The following is a 26,973-nucleotide window of genomic DNA, read 5'->3' on the forward strand; positions in this document are numbered from 1 at the left end:
TTCGATGGAAACTTACGCCACTCCATGGAGATACGACCCATTCAACTCCTTCGCAAGGTCTCAATTCGCAAGTTTTCTCTTTCTCGGGAAGTTCTCCCTCGCAAGCCGAATCGTCCAGCACTTGAATTTTTCCTTTATCGTCCTTTCTGTAGCATACGACTTTTCTTGTTTGTTTACCTGGTCCGCACAAGTGGTCACACTAGAAACATTTTTTTTCATATAAACATCTTAATTAGAAAATAAAATGTAAATATTTAAATATTTTTAATTTAGTTTTACCCTCTAAATAAACAAAATACCCCTTATAAATTGAAATATAATTTTACTTAAACGAACTAATTAACAAAAAATTAAAAATAATTAATTTGTTACGAGGATTTCAAATTTTTTGAAAAACAATCCGTTCTCATTATATAAACTATTATTGGAAAAGATAAGATAAAAGGAACCCCTTATTTTTGAAATCTGTTATCGTTATGTGTGCTTCCTTATTAAATTCAATTAATTAATAATAATTTCGATCGCTTACAGGCTTCCAGGGTCCAACGTGAAACAGAGGACAATCGTTGCCTTTGTTGCACTCTCGTTTGGTTTCTCCTTTCGGGCCGAGAGTCTGCAAGCACTGAGAATCGTCGACTACAGTGGGCACGCCACCTTGGACAATCTGCTCGCAGCGTATGGTGCGCGTCTGCTCTCCGCCCTCGCCGCATTGTTTGGTGCAATTACTCCATTCGCTCTCTGTCCACTGCGGCTCGCACGGCCCGGTGCCGCAAGTCTGCGTGTCCGACGGCTCGAGATTCGGGTCGCAGAGCTTCGTGTCGACTTGCTGATTCGTGCGCCGCTTAACGCAGCTGACCTTGCGCGTTTGGTGTCCTGTATAGGTATTAGATGGACATTTTTTTTCGTCATTTGTGCGGGTTTTCTTATTTACAGGGGGATTGGAATTTCGTGATTTAATAAAGCTGTGTCTTTGATGGGAAAAATTTAATATACAGAAAAAATGGATGGCATTTCGAATATTAATCGACGTACTGCGAGTGGAGATTTGAAATAATAATATCGATGTGTACGTGTATATGTATGCAACCATTTCATATACATGATCAATCAAATTCAAATCAACATAGCGTACAATTTTACGGACTGCGTATTTAATTAAATCTTTTCAACCCATCCATCAAGTATTTAATATACAATGTGATTTATACTTGTGTAAAGGGTTTTCATTGTGTCGGCTCACTAACCACGCGTATGAGTTGAGCTTTATGAAAGTAGAGATAATGTTTTTGTGATGTTGCAGTTAACGATGTATACTTTTTATTTATTTATCACATGGTGCCGTTAATTGTATGAACGGTAAATAAAATATCAAGAGCCCCTTTTGGTGAATAAAATAATCGAAATTATTGAATTAAACATTACCTCCTCCACAGGTTGTGCTGCACTCGGAAAACTCTTGGGCGACCCACGAGTAAATGTCACCATCGGTTTGTTGAGAAAATTTCTTGGGAATACTGTATTGATATTCGACTCCAACGTTATGATCTTGATAGAGAAGCTGAAAAATGTTTCAACGGTATAAGAATCTCTCACTATGCATGGAAATTTTTTCCTCTTCAATCAACCGCAATATAATGGAGACGAAAGAAATTGTTCTTTTCTCGTATAAATATAGATTAGACTAACCAGAATATATATGGCTTCGGTGGTCGGGCCTTGTGCCGTTACCATGTCGGGCGCCGAAAATCCCTGCGGGTCTCGGCTATAATGGAAAATCGTACCGGCGAAGCGCAGACTGCGTGGGAAGTCTATCCTCCAGTTACCATTCAAATAGTAGTGGCCGGTGGTATTTCGTATGGCTGGAGAAACACATATACATTTACGATCAATTTATCCGCGAGTTATACATGCACAATAAAGCTTTGAGTTGGCCTTAAGCTAGTTTCAGTGCGCTAATGCAAGGCCTCGACTCGCATTTGCTAGAAACTTTAACGCGATTATGCTTTCAAAAGTGAAATTTTGCTCTTGAGACTGGGTTTGATGTGTTATTCAAAGAAATTCATTCTCGTTTAAACCTACTGATGTGTATATTACTCAATGTTTTCAAGTAAAATGATGCCATCGAGTAGAAATGGAAAATAATCGAATCTTACCAAGGTAATTGTTGGAAGGTTTAATCTCTTTGACAACAACGTTGGTCGCTCCTTCGGGTATCAAGAGGATATCGACGTAACCTGCGAAGGGAAAAAATGAATGATGTAAAATCTAAAATTCGATCAGTACAAGGAATATTATTCGATGAATAATATATGCAGACTATAATTCAAGTCCATATACGAAGTCTGCTACTTCGATATAACGTTGACTTACCAACTTGCAAGTCATTCGTGTCGAAGAGGCCTTTGACGGTGTTACAGTCTTTGCCGTCGCCACCGCATTCACGGCACGCATCTTCTCGAGCTTGGCTGCCCAGCATCATGTCGCATCCCACCGGCTTTTTTCAAGAGTTCCGAGAGACATTTAAAATTAATGAGATTTGCGAATTTTTGTAAAAAATTGCTTCTAATAAAACTCGAGCGTCCAAAGCAATTCGTATTAGACGCGCTACTATGTACGAAAAGCTCAAATTTTATCAGGTTATTCGCGCGTTGCGATGTTTGTAAAATATTAAAGAATCGTACTGACCATACATTTTCCTTCGACGCAGACGTCATTTTTCTCGATGTCGCAAGGTGTGCCATCGATCACGGTATCTCGATGTCTGTAGAAAAATCTTTCACCCCGTGGCATGCAATTAAGCTCGCACTTGTTAGGTCCTCCGGTATAGGGTATCCACCTAATAAATAACATTTTTTTTTCGTAATATGCTCGAATCTGTGAATCTGTGTATCGAGACTATCGATTTGAAAACAGTATCGCTCTAATTAAAATCTCATTCGTCACATGTTCACTAGGAGCTCGTTGCCTTCATCGGCTAAGCCAGTATGTATTATTTTATTGAATAAATCAAATCAAATTTACACATACGAATCAGTTATACTTTTTTGAAACAAAGAAAAAAGTAATTAATAAAAAATGTTTTATACTGACTCGTAATACACTCCCTCGAAAGGTTTAGAATTGAACTCCGCGCACTGCTCGGCTCGGAAATCCTTTTTTTCTCCTGGCCTATCATTTGGGCAAGCCTGTAAGATACAAAATGGAATAGAAAATGAATAAATGGAATGCTCATTACGATTAAATTTATATGTATTCAGTTTTATCAAAAAAATTGCTGTCACCGAAAATTTCGAGTCAAAGTTTTACAAACTCATTTTATTTATCATGGCTTAGATCAAAATTTTAAAGGGATCTTAGACTAAAATTTACTATAAAACAAATTCAAAATAACTAGATCGCTATGAAAAGATAATGATTTTATTTTCAGAAATAGAAAAATACGTTTAGATTTTGAATGAAATAAAATTTTGCGTCAAACATTGAAATTACAGCAGCAGCTGTCCAAAAAAAAATTTAGCGAAGATAACTTTGTAAAATTTGTGAACTCATCATCTCACCGAGGTATTGAAATAGATGGAAGCTTCACTTGAAATATTACGAGACACTCAACTTGCAGCTGTCGCTAAAGATTCAAGTATGTATTTATAATTATGCGTTTGTATTATTCGAATAAACGTAGTTTCACGTGGATCTCAATTTTTTATTCACTAAAATTTATGAATACAAAATAATCATGAAAAATAATTTTGATTGACACATTTTCATTCGTTACGCTGTGGATATGAAAATGTTGTCGAAGGTATTTGAGTCGCGAGCAAAACTTTAAATTATTGAGCGTGCATCAATGTGGCGCTTGCGAAACGACTGTTTGGCCAAAGTTACTCGAATTCTCGGTATATTATGTTAAAAATTTACGAGAAACGTGAGTAGGTGGTTTAAAATTTCATCCATTTTTCCCAGACTCAGCCACATAGATAAGTACACCGATGCATTAAAGGGTATAGTGCGGGTGCGGTGCGTAAGGGAGCTATTAAGATTCTTCGGTGTTATTCAGTAAGTTACAATATCGCGCAAAGTTATGACCAGCCTGCGCGCAATACGTTCCGTAGAATAAATACGAAAACTTGAAAAAATTTTTTACTTTTCGACGTGTATATAAACAATCCATTAAGCTTACTACGTTTAGCATTAAAGAACGTAACATACGCGTATTTTCTAACTCGCATTGAGAAAACTTTTGCAAAGCTTTTCTCTCTCTCTCTCTCTCTCACGGTAGGGTAAAACTATAGCATTATACACGGCTCGAACTCCTTTCGCTTATGTACATGTGCGTGAGCATGCGAGAGCTCGCAAGCACGCGAAACTCCGCGCAAAATTCATTAAATAATTATTTCCAATGCTTTTAACAAAGTTTTCCGGAATCCACGCACTGCGCAGGGTGCAAACGTTTTTGTTTCGCGTTTGCATTGTACGCTGCGTAAACCCCCGCTATCGCGAAGTTATTCGAAAGCCGAGCAACAATCGCGATTGCAAGCTGAGTATTTTTTATACACCGTCGATATATTATATACTCGAGTTGGTTATATTAGAAAAAGTAGACGAGACCTTGAAAATTATGAATATTACTGGCTTGTATACTGGCGCGAGTAGCAAGCCAGGATTACGTACAAGCATCGGTCGCAGTGAAACCACATATTATATCAATGCGCGCGTTTATGCAGGGATGCTTTTATGCCGCGCGAAGCTACCTTATATAAAAGACGTCTAGCTTTTGAAATATGGATTACAGCAGTGGTATAAGTAAATATCAGGCGCAACCGTATCACATAAAGTTCAATATATGTACTCCAAAATACTTTTTACACCTTTTTTTTCTACCTCTTTACTCGCGTGCAGTAAAATTTCATATAGCTTACAAAATATTCATAGAGCATTGATATTTTATTATTTTTCGTTTTATTAAAACTATCGTTTTAGGCAATTTTAACGTCTTATTACGGAATAATATCAAGATCTTCAGCAAAAAAGGTACATTAACATTTATGATTTACGAAAGCAATTTCTTGCGGGATTACGTAGTTGAACGCAGTAAATGTTGGAACAACTGCTTCTTGTACTCTACTTTGAGAATAAGTATATAAACAACAACAACATACACGCGCCTAGACACACATGCTGTCATACTCGTGTATCTGGCCAAGAGTCAACAAAGCCCGATGTCCATTCGATGCTCGTCCAATCGCAAGCCCGTTGACAAAGCAGGTTTGATGAGCCATGGCGAATTTAACGTTCATGTATACTGTAGAATCCTGACAAATCACTCGGCCCTCGGCGAGAGAGACGAGCGTCTCGGTTTGCTTACACAGCCCCGCGCGCAAGCTCTGGCACACGTACGCGTACACACACACGCAGGTCTATTGTTTCTTTATTGTGCTTGCGCGCTTTATTCGACGTCGGATAACAAGCTCTCGCATCGAGGCCGCAGTGAGCTTTCTTTACTTCTCTCCCGGCTCAGACTAAACAATATATAAGAACGAGGCTCATAACCGCGCGGCAGCTCGGTGTCGTCGTATAAGCCCGAGGATTCCGCAAGTGCGAAAGAGCTCTCTTGCGGAAGAAGATGCTCTGCGCGGTATCGCTAGACAATTTTTCAGAAGACTGCGCGATGAAATTCAAACGATTTTTTCGAAGCTATATAGTTCGTTTCCAGAAGACTTCCAAGAACAAACAATGCCTCGTTATTATTAATTTTTTTGCTACAGTCCAACTCCATAGCCGTAGTAACGGTTTGTACGTTAATTACGAGCAGTTCGGGTAAATTTTTCACCCATAATTTAAGCTCTTACGACCACTGTCTTTCATCGGCATTTGTGACTATTAAAAATCACCAAGGGTTTTCTCGGCAATATTCATCCTCGTGAAAGCTCCCGCTTGAAACACAATGCTAAGAGGACAATGTGCCTCGACCCCCCCGGGGACGAGTCTCATAATTTCTTCTTGTTTTTTTTCTTCGTCCACTTTCACAAATGCAACGTACATTAAATCATCTTCAAGCACGGCACTTACTTTTATTTTGAACGCCAACGACTAGGACGAAGCTCGCGAACCTCCATTGTGTAGCGATAAGCGCGCGAGGAATTCGAGCAGTAGATATATATACGAGTATGAGAGACGTTTCGACGCATTTTCTCACTCGACTGTTCAGTTGTTGTGCCTTTTTTATTTCTCGGGCTCAATACACATATATATGACCGATTCTCCGTCAAATGACTTTGGCTAAGCACACTTTATTTTTTTAAATAACTCGTTGCTCTTCGTGTTATTGATGCTCGCGAACTTTCATAAAATTTTCAGCCTCTAAATATTACACTTTTCTATTGGATTCGAGAGTATCGAAATTGTGAGAAAAAATTAAAAACCTTAAAAATTAAAAATAATGCTCATTTGCGTGGATGATACATCATAAAAGTATATTAGATAGTGTCTAATTGTGTATATTTATCAAATCAGATAATTTTTTCAAGTAATCGTTAAAATGTAAATCAAACCGGGCTAAAATTATGCAAAAGATTAAAGTCGAAGGTGGATATTGACGCATGTTAGATGAGTGTGTACGGTAGATAAAGTTTAGTTTAGTATTAAGAGTGCTTTTGAACTCAAGTTTGAGTGTTCTAGTAGTATTATTAATTATTGGGGTCTCATTAGAAACTTAATCAATCGGCAAGGATTTTTGTTACTTTAGGTTATTATGACTGCACTTTTGTTTAAGATATAATAACCGTATACTATGATTTTTTTGAAAATGCTTCTAATTTAACTAATAAATGTCCATTAATAAAAAAATTGACGTTTCACAAGTCCTGAATTGTATTGGTAAAATTATAATATTCTATGGATCTAATATTTAAAAAAAAATATGTGAGTTCAAGTCACTCAAAAAAAAAAATTTTCATCTCAGTTGATTTTACGGAGAATCGGCCGTATATATGTGGAAAAAATGTGATTAAAGCGAACAGTTCAGAATAGACAGTGTCGCTGTGCCACGGCTCTAAGGGCGCGGAAACGGTAGGCAGATTTCCGACAGTTCAGTACAAGATGAAAATAAAATATTAGACGCAGGGCCGCGTAAAATTTTTCAAAACAAAAGAAAAATCGTAATAATGTCTGTGTGTATATGAGCAGCGGAAATACAACTAACAGCACTAAATGCAGTGGTAGCTATTACGAAATTTTCGCGTGATTATCACTCTCTCACTTTGAGAATTGTAAAAATGCAGGTGAATGGAAACCCAAGGTATTGTTTTATTTTTATAGGGATTAAAATTAGATACCTACATTTTGTCTAGTAATTTTTTCACTTATACAATTATTTTGACTTTGTCACTTGCAGATTTTCAGATAGTAGTTACTCGCCATCTAGTGGTTAAAAACCGATCTAGATTTTTTCGACAAAGTGCAAATTTTCATTTTCAAGTCATTTAAAAAACGTTTAATATTTGTAACATAATTATCCTTAAGAAATTGACCGATTTTAATAAGTTTATTAAGAAGATATATTTTTTCTGGAATGCCATAAAGAGTATTAAAGTACTACACTAGAACTATTAAAGTAGTTACATTAAGAAAAGAAGAAAAGAAGCATATGTTGAATATTAATTACAACTCAACGTTATAAGATAGTCACTCAATCCTTCAACACATTCAATTCGCAATTTTTATCTAAATAGTTCACCATATGTTCGCAGATGATATCATTATGATATATTCGTGAAACCGACGTAACTCTTCTTGGTAGTAACTAAGTTTGTTTGGCTTCAAATTTTTGACACGTATCTGGGATCGAAAATCGAGTTAAGAAGTCTTTGTGTGTTCAAGACGAATGAGTTAGGTAGAATAAATATATTAATGCGCGATGTAATGGCAGATGGCAATGAGATGTTCTAATGATCTATTTATATACTCACACCATACACCTCGAGTAATGTGCGCGTGTAAAAGATTTTAGATCATAGCTATAGAGCACGCGCGGAAAATCAAATAACATCAAACGACGATATTATTAAGAAATAAATGAAATATCAACAAAGAGCGAGTTAATAGTTCATTTGGCTGCTGCTGGGCGCGCTACACTGTGAAGAAAATGCCCAAGATGAAAACGAAATCACATTTCATGTAAATCTTGCGTTTAAGAAAACCAATCAAGCTTCTGTCTTACTGCAGCTAGCGTAATAAATATATACGTTATGCGCGCGCGCCTCAATTGAAAACTTCCGTTTTGCGCGGCGCTAAGAAGACGAAGAAGAAGAAACGCGTCAACGGTAAATGTGTATAACAGGGCGCGCCTTTTGAGAAAGCTCGGCGCGCGGCACAAGAGAGCGAATGTTCTTTTCAGCATGCGCCTTCCCTCCAGCCCATGAGGTATATATCCCTTGACTTCTTTCTTCACAACAAAAAGCTTTAGCTGTCATAATCGTCGTTGGCTTCAGTGAACGCTTTCAGGCGGGAAAAAAATGTTAGCGCGGGTATAAGGTAGACGTTTATGTCAAAAACAAGGTCTCCAACGGACCCGGGCACTACAGTGTAAATCAAGGCTGTTTTTATTGTAATTCAGCGTGAACTTTGTCTCTTTCTCGCTTCTTATAATAGATTTTTCTTAACTCGTTTTACTTTGATCGTTTTCTTTTCCGGCTTCATTGAAGTTGGAAAAGTTTGTCAGACTTGTTCGACATATTTATGCAATGGCTCAGTATGATAACGATAATAAAAAAAAAATTCGTACGCAATTGAAGTAAAAAATGTATGCACAATAACACATTTAGTAAATTTGAATACACACCTGGATGTTACAGGAGAAGAATCGTTTTTTCGCTCCCGTGCACCGCTCGTTGTCATTGTCACTGCAATTCAATAAAAAAAAAGTTCAGCATCCCATGATACAAATTTCCTTTTATTAATTAAAATTAAAATAAATATATAGGCACTAATCAATTGTGATCGAAAAAAGCGATGCTTGGCTCTTTGCTATACATCGATGATCTTTTTTTCTCTCCTCTTCCTTGTGTTTTACGTATATGACAACGAGAGTAGTGTCCCTAATCGGGTTTTACGGCCCGTTAAATCGTAAAACGCACTCGTGTATGAGGCTTACCTGCCTCACGCACACTACCATCACCGCCGCCACCACCACCACCACTACCATCGCCTCCACGTCGTCATTCAAGACGTTAAGCGCTTTTCTTCTCTCAAGATTTTCTGCAACGTATACACCTATACAAATAGAGTATGTGTGCGCGGGCGCGCACTTTCGGTCTTTGCAAATATAGGGAGAGAGAGAGAGAGAGAGCGAAAAAGAGAGTGAAAAGTGGCACGGATGGGTTTTTTCTTCTTATTTTAGCTCGCGCGCGTAGTTGAGCAAGAAAAGCGAGTAGACGCGACGAGGAGAACGACCATTAAATTTCATTCGTTAAATGTTTAAAAAAACACGAGTAAAATGGACGCTTTAAGCTTGATTCTTGGGTGTTTTCTTGAAAAATTACACCGCATAAACATTGCGAAAATGCATACGTTTACATCTACTGGCGGAAAATAAAAAGACATTAATTCGATAAAAGTCGAATTTTGCCGGTTGGTGCTCGCGCATGGCGTCTATTGAAATGAGAAAAAATTTCATTAACGGCGCCGAAGAAGCATATTACGCGTGTAGTTTAAAGTCGACTGAATCGAATTAATAAAGCGAATAAAAAGGACGATAAGAGAAAAAGTATAGCCACGAAAAATGTCCCCGCGTATAGCCCCGGCTGGGTCGTTTCAATATCGAATAACGATTTGCCGCTGCGCGCTTCGCTCGTGAAATTTTCACCCGAAACTTTTTATATCTTCCTCGACGTTGATAACGTTCGTTCACACTGCACTCCAAACATCCGCAAATATTCTACAGATGTTTTCATTTTCACTCGACAAAGAGTCCGCTCATGTAGATACAATTTTCCAAGTAATTTGGATCGTATTTTTTAAAATCATGTAACGATCTCTGATTTTAAATTATAATAACTTTTTCAAGTTAATTTAATAATTTCGACGAATAGGATATATAATTAGCGGTGAGTAAACTAGCTGCGCGCAGTGACATTCAACGCGTATCAAAACTTCGCTTGTCAAGAATTCTAGGATATGATATCGCGCGCGCTTAGTCGAAAATCTAGGCATTTTAATCGTGACAATAGAAAACCACACGGATGCGCAACAAACCGCACAGCTCGAGTTAGCCGCGCCACAAGCCGACTGCCGTATATACAAATAGTGCGCTAGCAGAGCTTTCTGGCAGCTTTTCGAGCGGGCTGTCGAGCCTCAAAGCTGCGCGTAATAAACGTTGAATCCTGGCATATAAATTCGGCTGTGTATGCGCTATACAAGCGACTCAGACAAGATGATGGAAAACTTACTCTTTGTCGAGACAAGTGCGAGTCTGGTACTGCACACCGCCGCCGCAGTTCCTCGAGCAGGGGCTTGGATGAGACCACGGGCCCCAGTTGCCGCTCTCCTGCTCCTCGCTCTCTAGGATGAAATTTTCCGGTGCGTACGATTCGCCGTGTTGACGCCTGTGCCTGCCATGTCTCAGTTTGTGGTGCTGCGAACATAAAGAGAAAAAAAAAGGATCAAGGTTACGTTATTTTTTCCCAATTAACGGAGTCGGCGAGTCACGGGTAATTTTTCTATTTCAATTTGCCATAGCGTATCTGTGACGCAACGGCTTTTATCGGTAATGCTACTGGCAGTAATAAGCGCGGCTCACGTGCCGTGCAACGCTTTCCCTTTGAGTAATTGTTATCGCTCGCGACTAAGTATTGTGCAATGGATTCAGATGCGACCTACTTCGAGAATCGTTCTCACAGCCGCGTTTGATATGCGTTTGTCCTTGCGACTAAACAATACGATTTACAAAAAACGAAGATGTTAAATTTTTACATCGAGCGTAAATAGAAAAAGAAACGCTGGCCAAAAAGGAAAATGAGAATTTATCTCATGTGCGCGCGAGCTTGCGATACAACTTATACGTAAAAGTCCATTATGATACGCGTGGCTCGAGAGAAGCCCTTTACTAATTTTCCACCCAAATGGTACAAACCGCTTGTGTATATGCGCGCAATGTTTCAATGAATGGCCTCTTTTTGGCGCTTGCCCAAAACAGTTTGACACGCGCCTTTGCTATACATAACGTACACCAGGGAAATGCCGATGGTAAACTTCTCTAGATAGGATTCTTCATGAAGATATATTTTCTTTGATATTTAGGTAAATGTTGGTAGTAAAGATGTTTAAAAATATTTACATTAAAGTTAACGTAAAAATTAATGTAGTTCTTTACTGTGACTTAGATCAATTCAAATTTACATAAAATCATTCAAATTAATAAGGTACAGTAAAACTGACGAAGACACAGCGCTTTGAGTATGACTTCTGGAGAGGATGATTCGCGATTGACACCATCAAACCCGTCATTTTCCCTATTCGTAAGGCGTTCGAGGAAAAAAGGTGGCTTGGTGGAGCTATAGATATTGCTCTACCGTCCATCGCGAAGATCCTTAGTTGTTACGACACATTTAATAAACTTGATTTATACACATACATTCATATTTCACTTGTAGATTTGCAGATAAAGGTATTCGCCATCTAGTGGTGGAGGCTGAATTTAATTGTGGTCTTGAGTAATTGACGTTTAAGATAGTTTACAGTCAATCGAAATGTTTAACCTAGTTACAGAATTAAATTTGTTTGTTCATTTTTGATTTTATCATAATATTAATTTCATGCATTTTCGTGTAGTATCTTAAAAATAAATCTGATTCATTAATTCTCAACGAGGATTTCATGTAAAAGTACTTGAAATAAAATTTCTTATTTGAACATTTAATCTGAATTGAATTTATGATTTATTTTAACAGTGTATGAATTGTACGTTTGACTAATCGTGGTTAGTATGCATGATATCTGACTCTTTGAGCGTAGATTACACGAAATACTTTAGGCGTAAGCGATCTCCATTGAAAATCGACCGGCGCTCACTTTTCTTTCGATAGTACGTGAGAGGAGGTATTTTTGCCCGATATATTCATTGTTGGCCGCAATGTATTTATAAAAGTACAAGAGAAGTCCTTGTATTACAAATACAAGAGAAGTCCTAGCGGTGAAAAATCAAAATGTTTCTATATTTAAGGCTTCTATCGTCGCGAGTAAACGTGCAGCGATATGACTTGTCTTTTAAGTCTGCGCGACGATCGAACAAAACGGTTTTCTCGCGCTGCTTATGCAAATATTATGTACACAACAATTGAAAGTCGAGCGGCGCGCCGAGAGTTATTGAATAAACAATAAATCCGAATCAATTAACGCGCCGCGAAACAATGAGGATAGGTCGAGGCGCGAATCGCACTCGTCGTGGCATTAATTTCTACTTTATGTAGACCCCCCACGCAGCCGATGCGCAGCGCAGCGCATTCAAAGCGCATATAGAGGCTAATTCGCTGCGGCTGCGCGCGTACATTAATTATCCCATTCGCGCGCATCATTACGGCCGAGAGAACAGCGAGTCGTAGACTTGGAGATAACCATGGGCACTTCTATACGATGCTCGCGGGGCTAACCTTGCGTCAAAGTCCACGAATCGATCATTATTATGTAAGAAAAGCTAGACGCACACGCGCGCGAGATGGTGTAACGTATTGCCATCATACGAATGCTATACTCGAGTGCGGTGGCATGAGGCCGCGGGGCGTAACAGCTGTATGCGCTGATTTTTATTTCGCGCAAAGAACGCGTGGGAGAGCACATGTTCTCGGGATGTTCCTATCCTACACGCCCGGAAAAAAAGCTTAGACATTCGTTTCGCCCGAGCTCGTGACTATAGCGCGCAGCAGCACGTGTGTCGCCGCTGCTGCTGCTCCGTATCTTCTGCGATATCATGCGCGACATACCACGCGCGTCTGGCCTCTCTACGATATTTCGCGATGCTCCTATTATATGGATATGCGTTTGAGCAAAAGGCCAACGAACTTATTTTGCCTGGTAGCTCCGCTACGACTCTTTTATTTTTTTCGTTCGTGCACTATACGCGAAACAGAGAAGAGGAGCTCTGCGGAGCTATCAAACATGTGCGCAATTGAACTCGGCGCGTTACGCTCGTACGAGCTCGTACATACGCATAGAGCTTACGCTTACTGGTACTGTATTCTAGACTCTGTACAGCTGCCTCGTGCGCTATACAGAGCACTTATATTGCGAACGATGAAACAGCTGAATAGCGCGACATGGCGCAGCAGCAGCAGCAGCAGCAACAGCAGCAAAAGTACAAAACGCACTGTGCTATGTACCGGTGACGTGTTTCGAGCCTTTTCGCCTGCATTCACAAGTTTTTCCTTTTCCGTTTATTTCGTTTTATTTCTATTATGGAAATGACACAAGGCAGCTGACCACGCGCAACCGTACAGGCTGTATATGAAAGTGCAGTGTATTGTACGCCAGCGAGTATTGTAACTTTTCATTGCATCAACGCGATCGGGTACACGCGCATAGAGATGCGCAAGCTCCGAACGATATCACCCTTGAAAATTGAATTTTTGACAAATTTCCCCAAAGCACGCGATGAAAATTGCGCTTTCGGTTACTTGCCGCTCGATTAGAAATTTATACCTATCCTCATTTAGCGCGTCAAAGTGTGTATAAGTGTGTGTGTGTGTGTGCAATATTTGAATAAGACGCGAGAACGTCTTGAAATATTCTAATTTAACGCCCCATGCCGTATATAGTACTTCTCTTTCTCTTTGTGCGCCTCGAGTCTATGGCGTGCGCGCAGCTGAAAATCTGATTATATATTATTATGAATTCACGCAGAAGCTCGCGCGCGCACACGCCTCGGCACAATAGAGCCCCGCTGCAGCAAAGAGTGCTGTATATGCCATTGAGCGCTTGCAGCACTGCTGCTGCTGCTGCTCTCGAGTTATCGGTCGCGTAAATTATTACAAGCTAAATGACTTGTGAATTTCGAGACTTTGTACTATATATACGTATATATATACGGCGGCTCACATTTCGTCCGATTCAGAAGTTCATATAATTTTGTGCCCACTGAAAATCCTTTCACGCGCACGAGACGTTCAATTTTCTTCGAGCTTGCACAGAAATTATTTCGCCGTGACCAAAATTTCAGAATCTCGTGGCTATAGTGCAAAATAGTCGGTATGCCTCCCGGCTGGTATAAGCATGATCCAGTTGTTATATTTTTTCCTCGCATTATATAATCGTTAACGTCAATAACCGCTCGCGGCGCACGGAGTACGTCACGGTGCATAATCGATAAGCCGGTTACACACGCACTCGTACTGCAGAGGCTCGTGCACAAATAAGGACGCGTGTCGCTCGTGTATAAGGTAATCGTTGAAACAAGCTCCAGCAGCAGCAGCAGCAGCGAAAGTGAAGTTGAGAGCTCGCACGCAGGCAGGCATAGGCTATATAACCGATTCACAGACGTCTGTCATTGCCTTGCCTCGTGCACACGGTAGGTATATAGTAAACGCGCGCGCCAAAGCAAAGAGCAATTGGCCGTGACGTTGCGCCGCCGCCGCCGCTGCTGCGAGGCAGAGGACACGCGATGCGTGGCAATGACTTTACACGCCTCACTGCACTTCTGTGTCTGACTTTAACTGTCGCGCGCGCGCGCAGCTATATATATAACGCTCGACAATTCCTATGGATATATATACGCGGAACATTGTTAAACTCGTCAAGCGTAATCTGCAAAGATGATACGGCTATGAAAGTCTCGTTTCATCGCGGGCTCGTTCGACTCGTACGCGGTCCGGAGCTCGTTTATTTTTCCTCGTTACACGCGATATGTATATATGTACTTGTGCGCGTAGGATTTTGTGGACGCGTTTCCTGCGCGCATTAACGATTTGCCTCGGCGCGACGATCAAACGTTCAATATGACGTTTATTCGAGGCATGTCAATTCGATCGACTGTTCGATATTGCAATTTTACAGGAATTTATTCATTAACCTAAAAAACTTTGATTGCACCGTTTAATCTTATTTGTCATGTCAATTTTAGTAACGTGTTTATAATACACCATGAAAGCTTCGAACTTTCAACTTGAGGCGCAGCAACAGCAGCAGCTAGACGAGATCAAATTTTTCGCAGCTCGGGCGTACAAGTGTAACGGCGGCAGCAACGCGCCGGAATTACACGAGGCGGAGAGAATGAAAAAGAAAAAAAAGGAGAAAGAAGCGAAGCGAGAAAAAAGCAGCAGCACGAACCTATCAAGATGACGACGACCACTTAACTTTTAGATCAAGCGAGTCTATCCGCTGTTGTGCGAGCAAGTTTAACACGAAAAAAAGGCTAAAGCTTCCGCAACTGTATGCTTCATTTTTTTTCACTGTCAGTAACTTTTTTCCACCTTCGGAGATTCTCGGCTATTTAGAAGCTTCTTGCTCCGTGTGTATATAAACTTCCTTGGAAATTTTATACTATTTCAAATATGCTCAGCAATCTGAGATACTTTTTTTTTTATCGATCGACAATATTTCCTTGAAAATCTTTGTTAAAGCTCGAGAATGAGACTTTGCAAAGGATTGTCTGGCAATAATGGAATGCAGAAAAATGTTCAAACTTTTTTTGCTCGTGTTAAAAAACAGAAATTTGTTTTATTGAAACCGTGCTCTGACTTATACAGTAATTTTGACTTTGCCAGATGCAGATTTGACGATAAAGGTACTCGCCATCTAATGGTGAAATCTTAGAGTAGTATTATCTTATAAAAGTTAGAGGAATCTAGTCTTTTTTAAAACATTAAAATTGTTAAGTTCAAGTACTTTAAAATGCTTTTTGCAACATAACTATCACAGAAAATCGTCGAATCTAATCTAATTAATGATAATTTATTTTAAAACATTTTGAATGGTTATCTTTTGTTCATTGACAAGATCACAAGATCACAAACTATCGATGCAGTTTAAAAAATGGAAATTCCTTACTATATGTTAATTTTCATTTACACCAGTTGCGAATCTCCTTCAGCCCTGACCTCGCGCAAAAATCATCATGATTTTTGTAGACACGAGTTTACAGTTCTCACACTCTTTGGTTCCATTCGTCAAGCGCCGCACGCGCGCAGTTGTATATCATCGCTCGGGCAGACGCTTGGCTCGTTGCGCACCTCGACGGATCGTCAAATACGGCTCACTCTCAATTATGTAAACAGGCTCCGGTTCGCTTTTCTCTCGTGCTCGCCTCGCATCCATCAACTGTGATCTATATATACGGTTACGACTGTGTAATAGCTCGCAGAAGTCTACCAGACGCGCCCGCGAGAGAGAGAGAGAGAGAGAGAGAGAGAGAATCTGGACGGTTTTACGCACACACTTGCTCCGGGGACAAAGGCCCTATATCTCTACCTCGCTGGCGAGCACGTGTTTTCTTTTAAACGAACGTCGAGATTTTTATCGTGACAACGATTGCCTCGAGCCATTTTGTCAGGCTTGCGATATTTCCGACGCCTCGCGTTTCGTGCCCTCATCACAGATAACAGACAAGTTGTCTGAAGGTCGAATAGCTTTTGTTACGGAGGAATCTTTTTGCAAATAGGGAGAGTATAAAAAAACAGAAATAGTTCCTCGTTAAAAGTTATCGCCACCAATTAATTGCTCATACGTTCGAGTTTTCTTTACGATATAAAGATCAAAGATCGGTGTAGTTTTTTTAAACCAAAATCGACTGCTTTGTTCTACGGGTACTTGGTTTTTTTTCTCAAAGTCGTCTTTATCAAAGAATCATCTTGAACGGTGGCCGCAACGCACACTCGGCAGGCCTCAAAGCTCGAGTGGGATGAAATTTAATAAAAATGACCCATCAAGAGTGCAGTGCACTTGCTTTATCTACTGCTTTTCTTTTTCTCTCGCTCGCGAATCTTACTCGTATATGAATTTTTTCTCGCAATTATTATTACTCTGTCTCTCTGGGTATTTTTTTTTTACCCCCCTTCAGGCTTGAGGCCAAGCAACCTCGTCTCTCTCTCTCGCTCGTATAATAAACGCAGTGCGGAAAAACTTTATATCACATGGCGTGCGTGCGCGCGCGTTAATACATACATAGGAAATGCTTGCAAGATGCTTTTAAGCTTCCTTTAATCCAAGCGGATTAAACGAGCGAGCGTACACGTACACGTACACATACACTTTGAAAGTGGAAGGCTTTTTGAAAAACTGTATTTCCAGGATTGACGAATAACACGTAGACGCGGTGGTAACGCGCGCTGTGACCAGAAGGAAAAACTTTTAATCAGTAGTGTATAATATATTATATACAAGCCGAGGTACGGTGTTACGAGTGCCTCAAAGTGGACATTATATGTATATTATTGCGTACTTCGCCGCAGGCTTTCGTACTTTTTTATGCGAGTACATGATTTTTCTTAATTGGACGATAATGGCGACAGCATTATTATTAAAGAATGTTCAGCCGTGTATAAAAATGCAACTGTGATTGTACATTGAGTTGCTCAAGCCCGATTATAATTAACTTAATTTAAAGGCCATTGACATGCCGTAGAAAATCGCTCGAAGACAATATTTCGGAAATCACGTGAGCGTATATCACGGATGTATAAATGGAGCCTCAGCCGAAGGCGACCAACGTTATTTCAATAGTTGAAAATTTGACTATAATCTAAAAAATCACTCTCAACTCGTGGTGCTTTTTTTCTCGAGCGTTCTGAAATTTCTCGTCAATTATTCGTAAAAAGTCGCTCTTGCAATCACAGTGGTTGTAATTTGATCAATTGATCCCGTTGAACTTTGAACATTCGACCCCTACTGCCAGTAGCAATAGAAAACTCATGCAAATGTCCCAAAATCTTTGAAATACCATAAAGTTAATGTAGAAAATGATACTCTATGAATGAAATTATTCGATCATTGTTTGGTATAGTTTCACGTACAATACAAGAAGATCAAATAACTTTTGCCTGTTTGCAATTAACGATCATTATAATTTTATACTGCCGCTGAAATTATGAAATGCAGCAAAAGTTACTGGTACATATATTTTGCGATCGATGTACCGGCAGCTCATTCGATTATCCACGTCGGTGCAAATTACATAACGCAGCCGTTATAAAAGGAGGAAACAAATTATAATGCGATGATTAGACATATATTGTAACTTACGTGTCGGGCCTGGATATCTATCACGTGCGAGGCCAGCAGGACGAGGAGCACCAGCAGCGACGACCTGAAACAGTCAAGGGGTTGTGCGTTGAGTGCATGTGTCTGTGTGAGCGATGCATATATACATATATAGGTACAGGTATATGCTCGTATGCAAATAGCCGCAGAGCCGGTGCACATCTATATAGGCGTACGCGCGCGTAGTGCAGCTGCCATATTCGCTGCTGCAAGCGACAATCGAGATTAATTATTCGAAGCTATATATATATATATAGAGAGAGAGAGAGAGAGGGAGAAAGAGAGAAGAGGCAAGCACAGGCACAGCTCGTGCAGCTACAGCAGCAGCTCGCCCGAGAGAGAAAGCAAGAGAGCTCGAGCTTGCGTCGGTATCACGAGTAGGCATACTCTCGTGCGAGCGAGCGCGTGTGGGTTATAGTTTAGCATCGCTCGCGAATACATCCTATATATAGAGAGGCTGATGCAGCTCAGAGAGCTCCGCGCGCACCAGATAATATACTGCGCGAGCTGCTGCTGCTGTTGTTGTGCTTTGGCGTCGTTGCCGTCTGCAGATCTCTCCCGACAACGTTACAATAATGTAAACGTTAATTGGATATATTAGCGTGTATAGGTGCAGGTGCAGCAGCAGCTTGCGCCGCGTTTGTTTTAACGCTCGTGTAAACCATCGCGTCGTCGGACGCGCATTGTATCGCGCATGTGACCCGAGGAGCCTCTCGTTATTATCATTGCCATACTTTGTAATTATTATTCATCGCTTATTTATTTACTCGCGAATATGATTATTTTTTTCATTCGGTGCGTTTCGATGATACGTATAATTTAACAGTCATCGGATTCACGAGTTGCGATGAGAATGAATTAAATTATGCTACCTGGGCGATATTTGCTATATACTTTTATTCGTTTTAAACTACTAGGGGGCAATTGCTTCTTTTACGACATAATTCCGAATCAATTTAAATATTATTACTTGGCCATGTGCTCGCTGCTACATATAAATTATGCGTAAAAATAAAAACTAGGTATATACACTATATTCCCCCTTTGAACGTTACACCGCAGGCGCATACACGCGCAGTCGGTGACGAGCCCGAGGTCGTGTGCGTGCAGGACTTTACGAGCTCGCTGCGGAGCTACTACTGCTGCTGCTGCTGCAGCTCCTTATCATCGTAACAATATAAGCTTGACCTGGACTCGCGGCTATACTGTTACTGCCTGCGCACCGTACGAGTACCGCACACATACAACATCCTACGACGTATATAATATAACAGTTGCCGCTGTTGCTGCTGCTGCTGCTGCTGCCGCTTGAAATCGCGCCGATAACGCATCTTATGTCCTGCGCTCGCTCGTCTAGCTTTTTCCTCTCGTTATCCACGACCAACTCGCACACACGCGCGCGAATATATTGTATACACGGCCGAGCTTTTATACGCGAGGAATAAAGAAAGCTTCCCGAGCTTGCAAGCTCGGTATGCGCTGCGGCGCGGCACGATCGTACTGTACTGCAACTACTGCACACGCTTTACACTATGGCAATGCGCTTGGCGTAGCATTTGCTGACTTTGCATCTCGCGCGAGGCAAAGAATAAAACATCCTTTTTTTTCTTTAAAACTTCGTTTCGTATAGTTGCATGTACTACGCGATCGAAGGAAATCTTTGAATTTCGCTTACAGCTCGTTCTTGTAAACACGCATGTTAATCGTCGAGCACGTATCCGCTGATAAAATAACGCGTCGGATTGAGAATTTCCAGTTTACGTTGCTCAGCGGAATTCTATTGGATAAAAATATACATGATCAACGTCTGAAGCGTGCGTATGTAGCTATAAGACATTTTTAATGATATTGTACAAACATAAATTCATCCCTCTTCTCCTTTCATCTTGTTACGTGCGCGCGCCGTGAAAAATTCATAACGTCGGCTGAAAACCGATCCTCCGCGCGTGTGCATGTAACATCATCACCCTTCCCGTGCCATTATATACGCACACGAAGCTCTGCTCTGCTCCGCTTCGTGCGGCACGCATTATTATATTTTGCGCAGAGAGGAGAGAAAAAAAAATGTTGAAATAAACAAAAAAAGACGTCATTACTGAAACGAAGTCAAACAATCTTTGCAATTCGCGCACGCCGAGGGCATCGCGATAATGAAAGGCCGAGTATATTACAATAGCGAACAATATAAAGTGTCAGCTGCAACTGCCTGGGCTCGGGCGCGTATATATATATACAGCGCTGTAACACACATTCGACGCGCTCAATAATTTATTACTCGCGCGCTGAAAGACCTCACTGGGTCATTTGTTTATATGGAAAATGCACCCGAGTTGATGGTCGTTTGGAAAACTTTATTAATACGGCGCGCGCATGCGACGATGTAACTGGTGCCGTATACCACTACGCCCAAGTCATATAAGTACGAGGATAAGGTGACATTGTTCGCGTTATAAACTCGCACCTCGATGCCTGCGTTTACGTGTACGTGTGCGACTGTGTGTGCGTATATAGCTATCTTACAGGTTGCTCGATCGAAGGAGAGGAAAACAGTCTCCAAAGTTCGGCACCTCCACCACTATATAATGCTCCAGCAGCCAGAGCTCCAGTTCCGAAACATGAATATGTAAATCTCATATATAGAGAGATATAGTCCTGAGAGTGTGCGAGAGGGAGAGCAAGAGGTGTGCTCATATTCGATGGCCTGCAGGCACAGCGGCAGAGCTCCCTGCAGCTAAGAGCCTGTAGCCTGTCGGGCGCATCGATGTTGCTGACTTGTATTTCGGACCCGGCAAGATTTACCAACGTGCTTGGACTTTAATTATTCCAATTTCTATATGTGTTTCTCTCTGCTATACGACGATCGCAGTTGAAGGCAAATACGCAAAGATGCAGATTGGCAACATCGATGTCAATATCCAGCGTGGCAGTTTATTTTCAGCGGAAAGTCGCAGCGTAATAAATTGAGTTATTTTTCAGTCATTTTTCAATGGATGACGCGTTATGTTTTTTCAAATTTTTTTATTGTAACTATGAATCTCATTTTCTCCAAGCAGGGGTCAATAATCGAATAACTTAACAAGAGTAAACTTATGTGCAGTTTAATCATATTAATAAAACCAGGAGGCGAAAAATTCAACGATTGCCCGAGGGCTTTTATCGCAACCGCAAAAAGAATAGAAATATTAAAAATCAAATTTTTTATTATTTCCCATGACGATCGAATGAATAATTTATTATATTTGTAATTATATGCAGCATTTACATTTTAACGATGCGCAGATTCAAAATAGTTACTGCAAACAAAGTAGCATCCATGAGGTAATCCAAACCGAACAAAATCACATTCAAATACTTTTTCATACCGTGTGAAGTTATATAGACGAACACGAGTCATTCGAATGTACTATAAATATTGGAGCGACCGTTAATGTTGTCTCTTACACGCGAGGGCTCAATCTCTCACTTGCAAGGCTAACTACATCGTCCAACTCGCACACATGACCCCGTATATTTCACACATATGTGTATTATATATACACACCTCCATGTAAATACGTACATAGTGCCATAGATCGTCGATTGATTATCGATTTTCATTCTGCCCGAGTAATGATCCATTAAGAGGACGTTACTGAATATTGCTTCCGGAATTAAATGACTGCGTTGCGCGTGTGTGCCCACGCGATACACTTTTGAAGTGTCAGCCTTTGCTTTCATGTAAAAATGTTTTATTTTTCAATACGTTTCGAAATTAGCTTGTAGAAATTCACTGCAATTTTCATTATTTCATGACTTTCCTTCAATATTTTAGGATACGAATCGAATGTAAAAATCGTTTTGCTCTCGCATAATTCTCTACAGAGAAAGTAAAAAATGCACGAAGATTATGGCTGGAATGATAAGATATTCATTACACTCGTATCCGACGTTATAAGCTCATTATTAAGGTATGAAAATATCAAAATTTAATCGTATAATGCTTCGAAATATCGCTTAGTTTTAGCCCAAGTAAGTACATAAAGGCAGAGCGAGTCTAACATAGTTGTTGAAATAGCTTAGCTAACTGTATAATATATATACACGCAGCCAAGTAAGTCTTGGGTCTAGATTGCTTATCCGGGATGGTGGAATCGCAACGCAAATGATATTATAATTTCTAAATCATCGATTAGCGGATAGTATCTGAGCTGCCGCGGTCGCCTAAGTACTTTGAAATCCACCTCTGGATATTTGGCCCCGATGCCAAAAATTTTAATTAAGTTCGATATTATCTATAATAGTCAAAATATGTGCGATGCAGCGCGCACTCGATCGGCGCCGCGCCTATTTATTTGCGTTGGATAATTTCACTCGAATTTAACGTTATCGCAGTTTGCATTGAAATGAATCTCGCAGTCTCCAAACGAGAGCTTTTCATTCTACGCCTACGCGCGCGCTCGCGCCAAATGACATTCGTGCGCGCCATTATTCATCGTTAAATACGCCGTGTACTAGAAATGCGCGCGCTATAAAGACTCGATCGAGCCGATCGCAATAATGATAGCTCGATCAACGGTCACAAAAGCAATCGATAAGGGGCGGCAAAATAAAAATTAGCCCTGATCGAGAGAGAGAGAGAGTTCGCTCGACTCGATAACTATGATGACGCTTTGATGGATACACATATGTATAGCAGTTTACGCGCGCGCTAGCTCGCATATGCCGCTCGATTAACTGTAACAGTTTTTTTTCCTCTTTTTTTCGTTATTTTTACTTCACCGAGAAAATTGAGTGTGCGAGCTGTACGCGACTCTGCAAAGCAGTGCCTCGGTGGCATGTGACTCTGCGCCCGTAGCGCATAGTATACTATTTAGCAAGCTATGCGTCAGCTGCAAAGGGTGCGAGCGTTACTACACTACTAACGCGTGTGCATTTATGCATGTGTGTGCGCGCGCTTATATAGATATATATTTTATTTTACAGAGTAGCTATTCCACGGTGAGCTTGCGAGTGCCAAGTCGTAAATTTTAGGTGGGAAAGTTCGCGAGATGCAATGACGTTTTGGATGGATTTAAAATTATTCGACTCGAAGCTTTTTCTCTATATTGGCTTTTTATACGCTAACTCGACAGATAATTCAGTTTACAACGGCTCGACTGAGTTTTTCGAATTTTTATGGAAAATTAATGTTGATGGATGAAGAATAAAATGTAATTCTTATATTTACATATTCGATCGAAAAATAAAAATTGTTCGTACAAAGTCAAAGTCATCGCGTGTATAAAGAGTACTTTGATGAAATTTTTAACGAATGATAACGAACGAATAATCGAAAAAATTACGTGAATATTTGAATTAATCCTGACTTCTGAAATGAAATTGTACACTGTGAAGTACCGCACAAATTGGAACGTGTATATAATATATAAGCACACAGATGGACTCGCAGATTTATCAGTGGCATACACACACACGTTATATGTACAGAGCCACGTGCATAGGGGCAGTAGCGGTTTTAACCATTATCAGGTAAACATGTTATTTCAATACACTTAGTCGTACGTGTTTACCTGCACGACTATTGGTTTCTAATGCCAGGGAAGCTTTGATCACGTAGCAATTGGCTCGTTCATCCCCAATTGATATTTATCGTCGGCCTCGCGCGAGCTACTACTGCTGCTACGGTACAATCGATAATTTAACGTCTTTGCGCAGGATATATGTGTACCGCGTGTAAAGCCGAGCTAAGGGGGGTCCGTTAAAAAATATTCGGAAAAGCTCGCCGATCTCGTCGAATTTCTGACGCGAGCGAAACAATTTTCAACTCCTTCCTCGTACGTAGTAGCGTAGCATACGCGCGTACGTAGGTACGTGAGTGCAGTGGCCCGTGTATACGTGCGTGAAAATCGAGCTATATAAGCAAGGAGTCAGAGAGCAAGAGCTTACCGGGGCATTTTTCCTTCTCTTTTTCCGACGAATAAACCTCGAAAGCTTTCAATCCGCCTCTAACTGAAACATGAATTAAAAATCGAGATTCTCTACACGCCCCCGAGTACACGGTATCACGTTTCGGGTGTATATAAATGTCGTAAATATGTATACGCGCGAGCTTAAAGCACTACTCTTATGTATAACGTGGCGCGCTATGCAGTTCCGTGCGTCTGTGTGCAGCGTATACGTATACACGAGTCTGCAGTAGACTCGCAGCAGCGCCCGCGTGACATAGTTTAATTAGTACGCGGCTGTTTATCAACCACAGGCGAAGAGTCATCACCGAATGACAAATATTACCTCACGGACTAGTCTCTCTCTCTCTCTCTCTGTCTGCCTACTTTCTCGCTGCTGCTGCGCGCTACTGTGTCACACACTCTCTGTGTTTTGCCCTCCCCAAAAGCTTATATATTAGTTTACGAAAGCTCGCCGACTTTATATACAGATATGTACTGGCGGCGGAGAACGTTGAATAGCGCTAATGCCATAGGCAACTGCGCGCACAGACGTATATATACACACACATATATATACAGGCGGATCTTTTGGCTTAATCATGCACCTACGCATATATACGTATAGATATATTTACAAGGCGCCGACTTTCGGTCTGTGCGCGCGCTCTCTTGCATCTCGAAAGTTTAGCCGCGTGTATAGCGAGCGACGCCGAGCCGAGATGTACGTGAGCGCGCAAGCACTGCAAGCACTGCAAGCTCGACTATATACGACGACTACGAGCGAGCAAGGGGAAAGTCAAGTTTCGCATTTGAGAGCTCGCACGCGCCGCGCATTCTGCTTATAAACTCACGCGGCCGCGCGCGCACTGCATTGCCGAGCTCACGTCGCGCGTATATAAACACACTCTCGAGTTGAAGAATTAGCGGTTATGCATTGTTTATCGTAATATCCCACCGAGCAAAGTTCGCCCATGCGGCGCTAGGCTTGAGTCTGTATATGATCGTATATTAGACGGATTGGATTATTAATTGCTCTCCAGTCACTTTTGGCTACTTATATGTTGCAGACCTCAGCCTGTCGATTTGACCCAAATGCTTATCCCCAGAATCGACGCACGAAGAATATTCAAAATTTGCGCATTTTAAGCAGTAAAGTATATTATTGATCATAACTCATCACCAATCCCAAATGAACCGAATGCTTTGAACGCACCTCGGGCCTTTAAACGAGGATGTGGCATATACTATATTTTAAAGTTTCATTTGGAGCCGGGCTTTTTCATTAGATTTCGGGTGCACACGTTGGAACTCGAGCTCGACGAATGCGCACACGTTCGTACTAATCCTATATTCTTATATGAAAGGAACCCAGCGTCAGTCATAAATTAAATCGGCTTTAATCAACCTCGAAATCTTGCTAGAACTTATAGTCCCCGCGCCTGGCTTAATGCTATACAGGGTCCTTTTCAAACTATGCTGCTGCGTATTACGTATACGCGACGAGTGAGCGAGAAACTGCGGTTTCTATTATATGATACGCATCATGCAAACTTGTTTTCAAAGTTATTCCAGCCATATTTTTTTTCTTCGCTCTCGCACTCCATTTCGCTATTCAGATCGTGAATTGTGTGGCTCGAGCGACTATATTACTTTCGATAACTTAGCGATATCGTGCGCGCGCGCCAAGGTGCATCCACTTGACATATTGTAAAAATCGAGTTTGATGCTTCGAATGAAAAAATAGTTTTTTCGGCGCGGAAGAAAATTACTTTTCGGATAAATGCATTATTTTGTTACCGACTTAAATTCGATAAGTCGGCTGAAAAGTTAAACGAAGATTAAATGAAATCAGTTGTAGAAACTTGAAATATTAATTTCGAACCAGCGGATGCGAGAGCGCGTGGCCTAAAAAAATCCGACAGAAATTGAGATAAAACGCAGTCGACTTTGACGATTAATCTCAAGTTTCGTTAGCGCGAGGAAAAAATAAAGCTGCAACTAAGAAATAGCGGCCGAAAATCGGTGTACGGTTGCTCCGCGCAGCAGCTATATGGTCTTGAAATGCCGTATAGCGTGTGCTGGAATCAGAATTGCCGGACGGTAAGTGTTTCAGAGGGAAAAGCTCAACTGGATGGAGATGAATTTTCTTCGATAAAGTGACTAGGAACGAGCCAATCTAGTCGGGTGCGAAAAGAAAGAGAGAGAGTCTCGAGCGTCTCGGTTTCCCCATTAAGGTGTGCACGAGGCTAAAAGAGGACAGCGAGTATATATATCCGCAGCCCCCATAGAGTCCTGTAGACACACCGAGTGCCCATGGCTATATTACGTAGTAGGGCTAGGCTCGAGCTGCGAATTGCCTCGTGTACGTGTGATGTACGCATCGTTCACTGTCGACAGACTCGCAGTCGTTCACCTTGCTCGCAACGAGTTTATCGCGCTTAAACTTGAGCGAAGTGACTTGATGAATTTTTGCGGCTCGTTCTCGACGCGACCAGGACACAAATTGAAATAAAGCTCGAGAACGTTTCCGTCGCTTTATTTTTTCTATCTTTACCATCTTTCTCCATCTGACCTCTTCATTTTTTTTTGTTGGACAGTTTGTCTTTTTTACGTGCGTTAAGTAAGTGCGAATCCACGCTCATGGTGAAAAAACAAAATGACTATGGTAATCGTTTACTACATATACTTGCATATTATGAGTGCCATACATAGATGAATTGGTCGGAAAGTAACGTTTCAAGTGATAAATGAAAATTCGGGCATTGCAGGCATAACTATTACTTTTTCTGACGGTATTTAATTCACTGAT

The 26,973-nt window shown here is 40.9% G+C and overlaps 1 protein-coding gene across 3 annotated transcripts in view; it reads right to left on the reverse strand.

The window, feature by feature from the left end:
• LOC106653885 (papilin) overlaps nucleotides 1-26,973 on the reverse strand; it is a 77,665-nt gene that overhangs the window by 13,119 nt on the left and 37,573 nt on the right. For all 3 annotated transcript variants that reach the window (XM_014373515.2, XM_014373513.2, XM_014373514.2), the window contains exons 2-12: nucleotides 18,220-18,283; nucleotides 10,443-10,627; nucleotides 8,837-8,897; nucleotides 3,091-3,185; nucleotides 2,686-2,836; nucleotides 2,371-2,494; nucleotides 2,154-2,234; nucleotides 1,687-1,859; nucleotides 1,423-1,558; nucleotides 530-873; nucleotides 17-199 (exon numbers count right to left, since the gene is read on the reverse strand). In XM_014373515.2, the coding sequence (XP_014229001.1) occupies nucleotides 17-199; nucleotides 530-873; nucleotides 1,423-1,558; nucleotides 1,687-1,859; nucleotides 2,154-2,234; nucleotides 2,371-2,494; nucleotides 2,686-2,836; nucleotides 3,091-3,185; nucleotides 8,837-8,897; nucleotides 10,443-10,627; nucleotides 18,220-18,283 (1,597 nt within the window). The remainder of the gene's footprint in view (nucleotides 1-16; nucleotides 200-529; nucleotides 874-1,422; nucleotides 1,559-1,686; nucleotides 1,860-2,153; nucleotides 2,235-2,370; nucleotides 2,495-2,685; nucleotides 2,837-3,090; nucleotides 3,186-8,836; nucleotides 8,898-10,442; nucleotides 10,628-18,219; nucleotides 18,284-26,973) is intronic.

Source organism: Trichogramma pretiosum, unplaced genomic scaffold (genome assembly GCF_000599845.2).
Source record: "Trichogramma pretiosum strain Unisexual culture from Peru unplaced genomic scaffold, Tpre_2.0 scaffold11, whole genome shotgun sequence".
Lineage (NCBI taxonomy): Eukaryota > Metazoa > Arthropoda > Insecta > Hymenoptera > Trichogrammatidae > Trichogramma > Trichogramma pretiosum.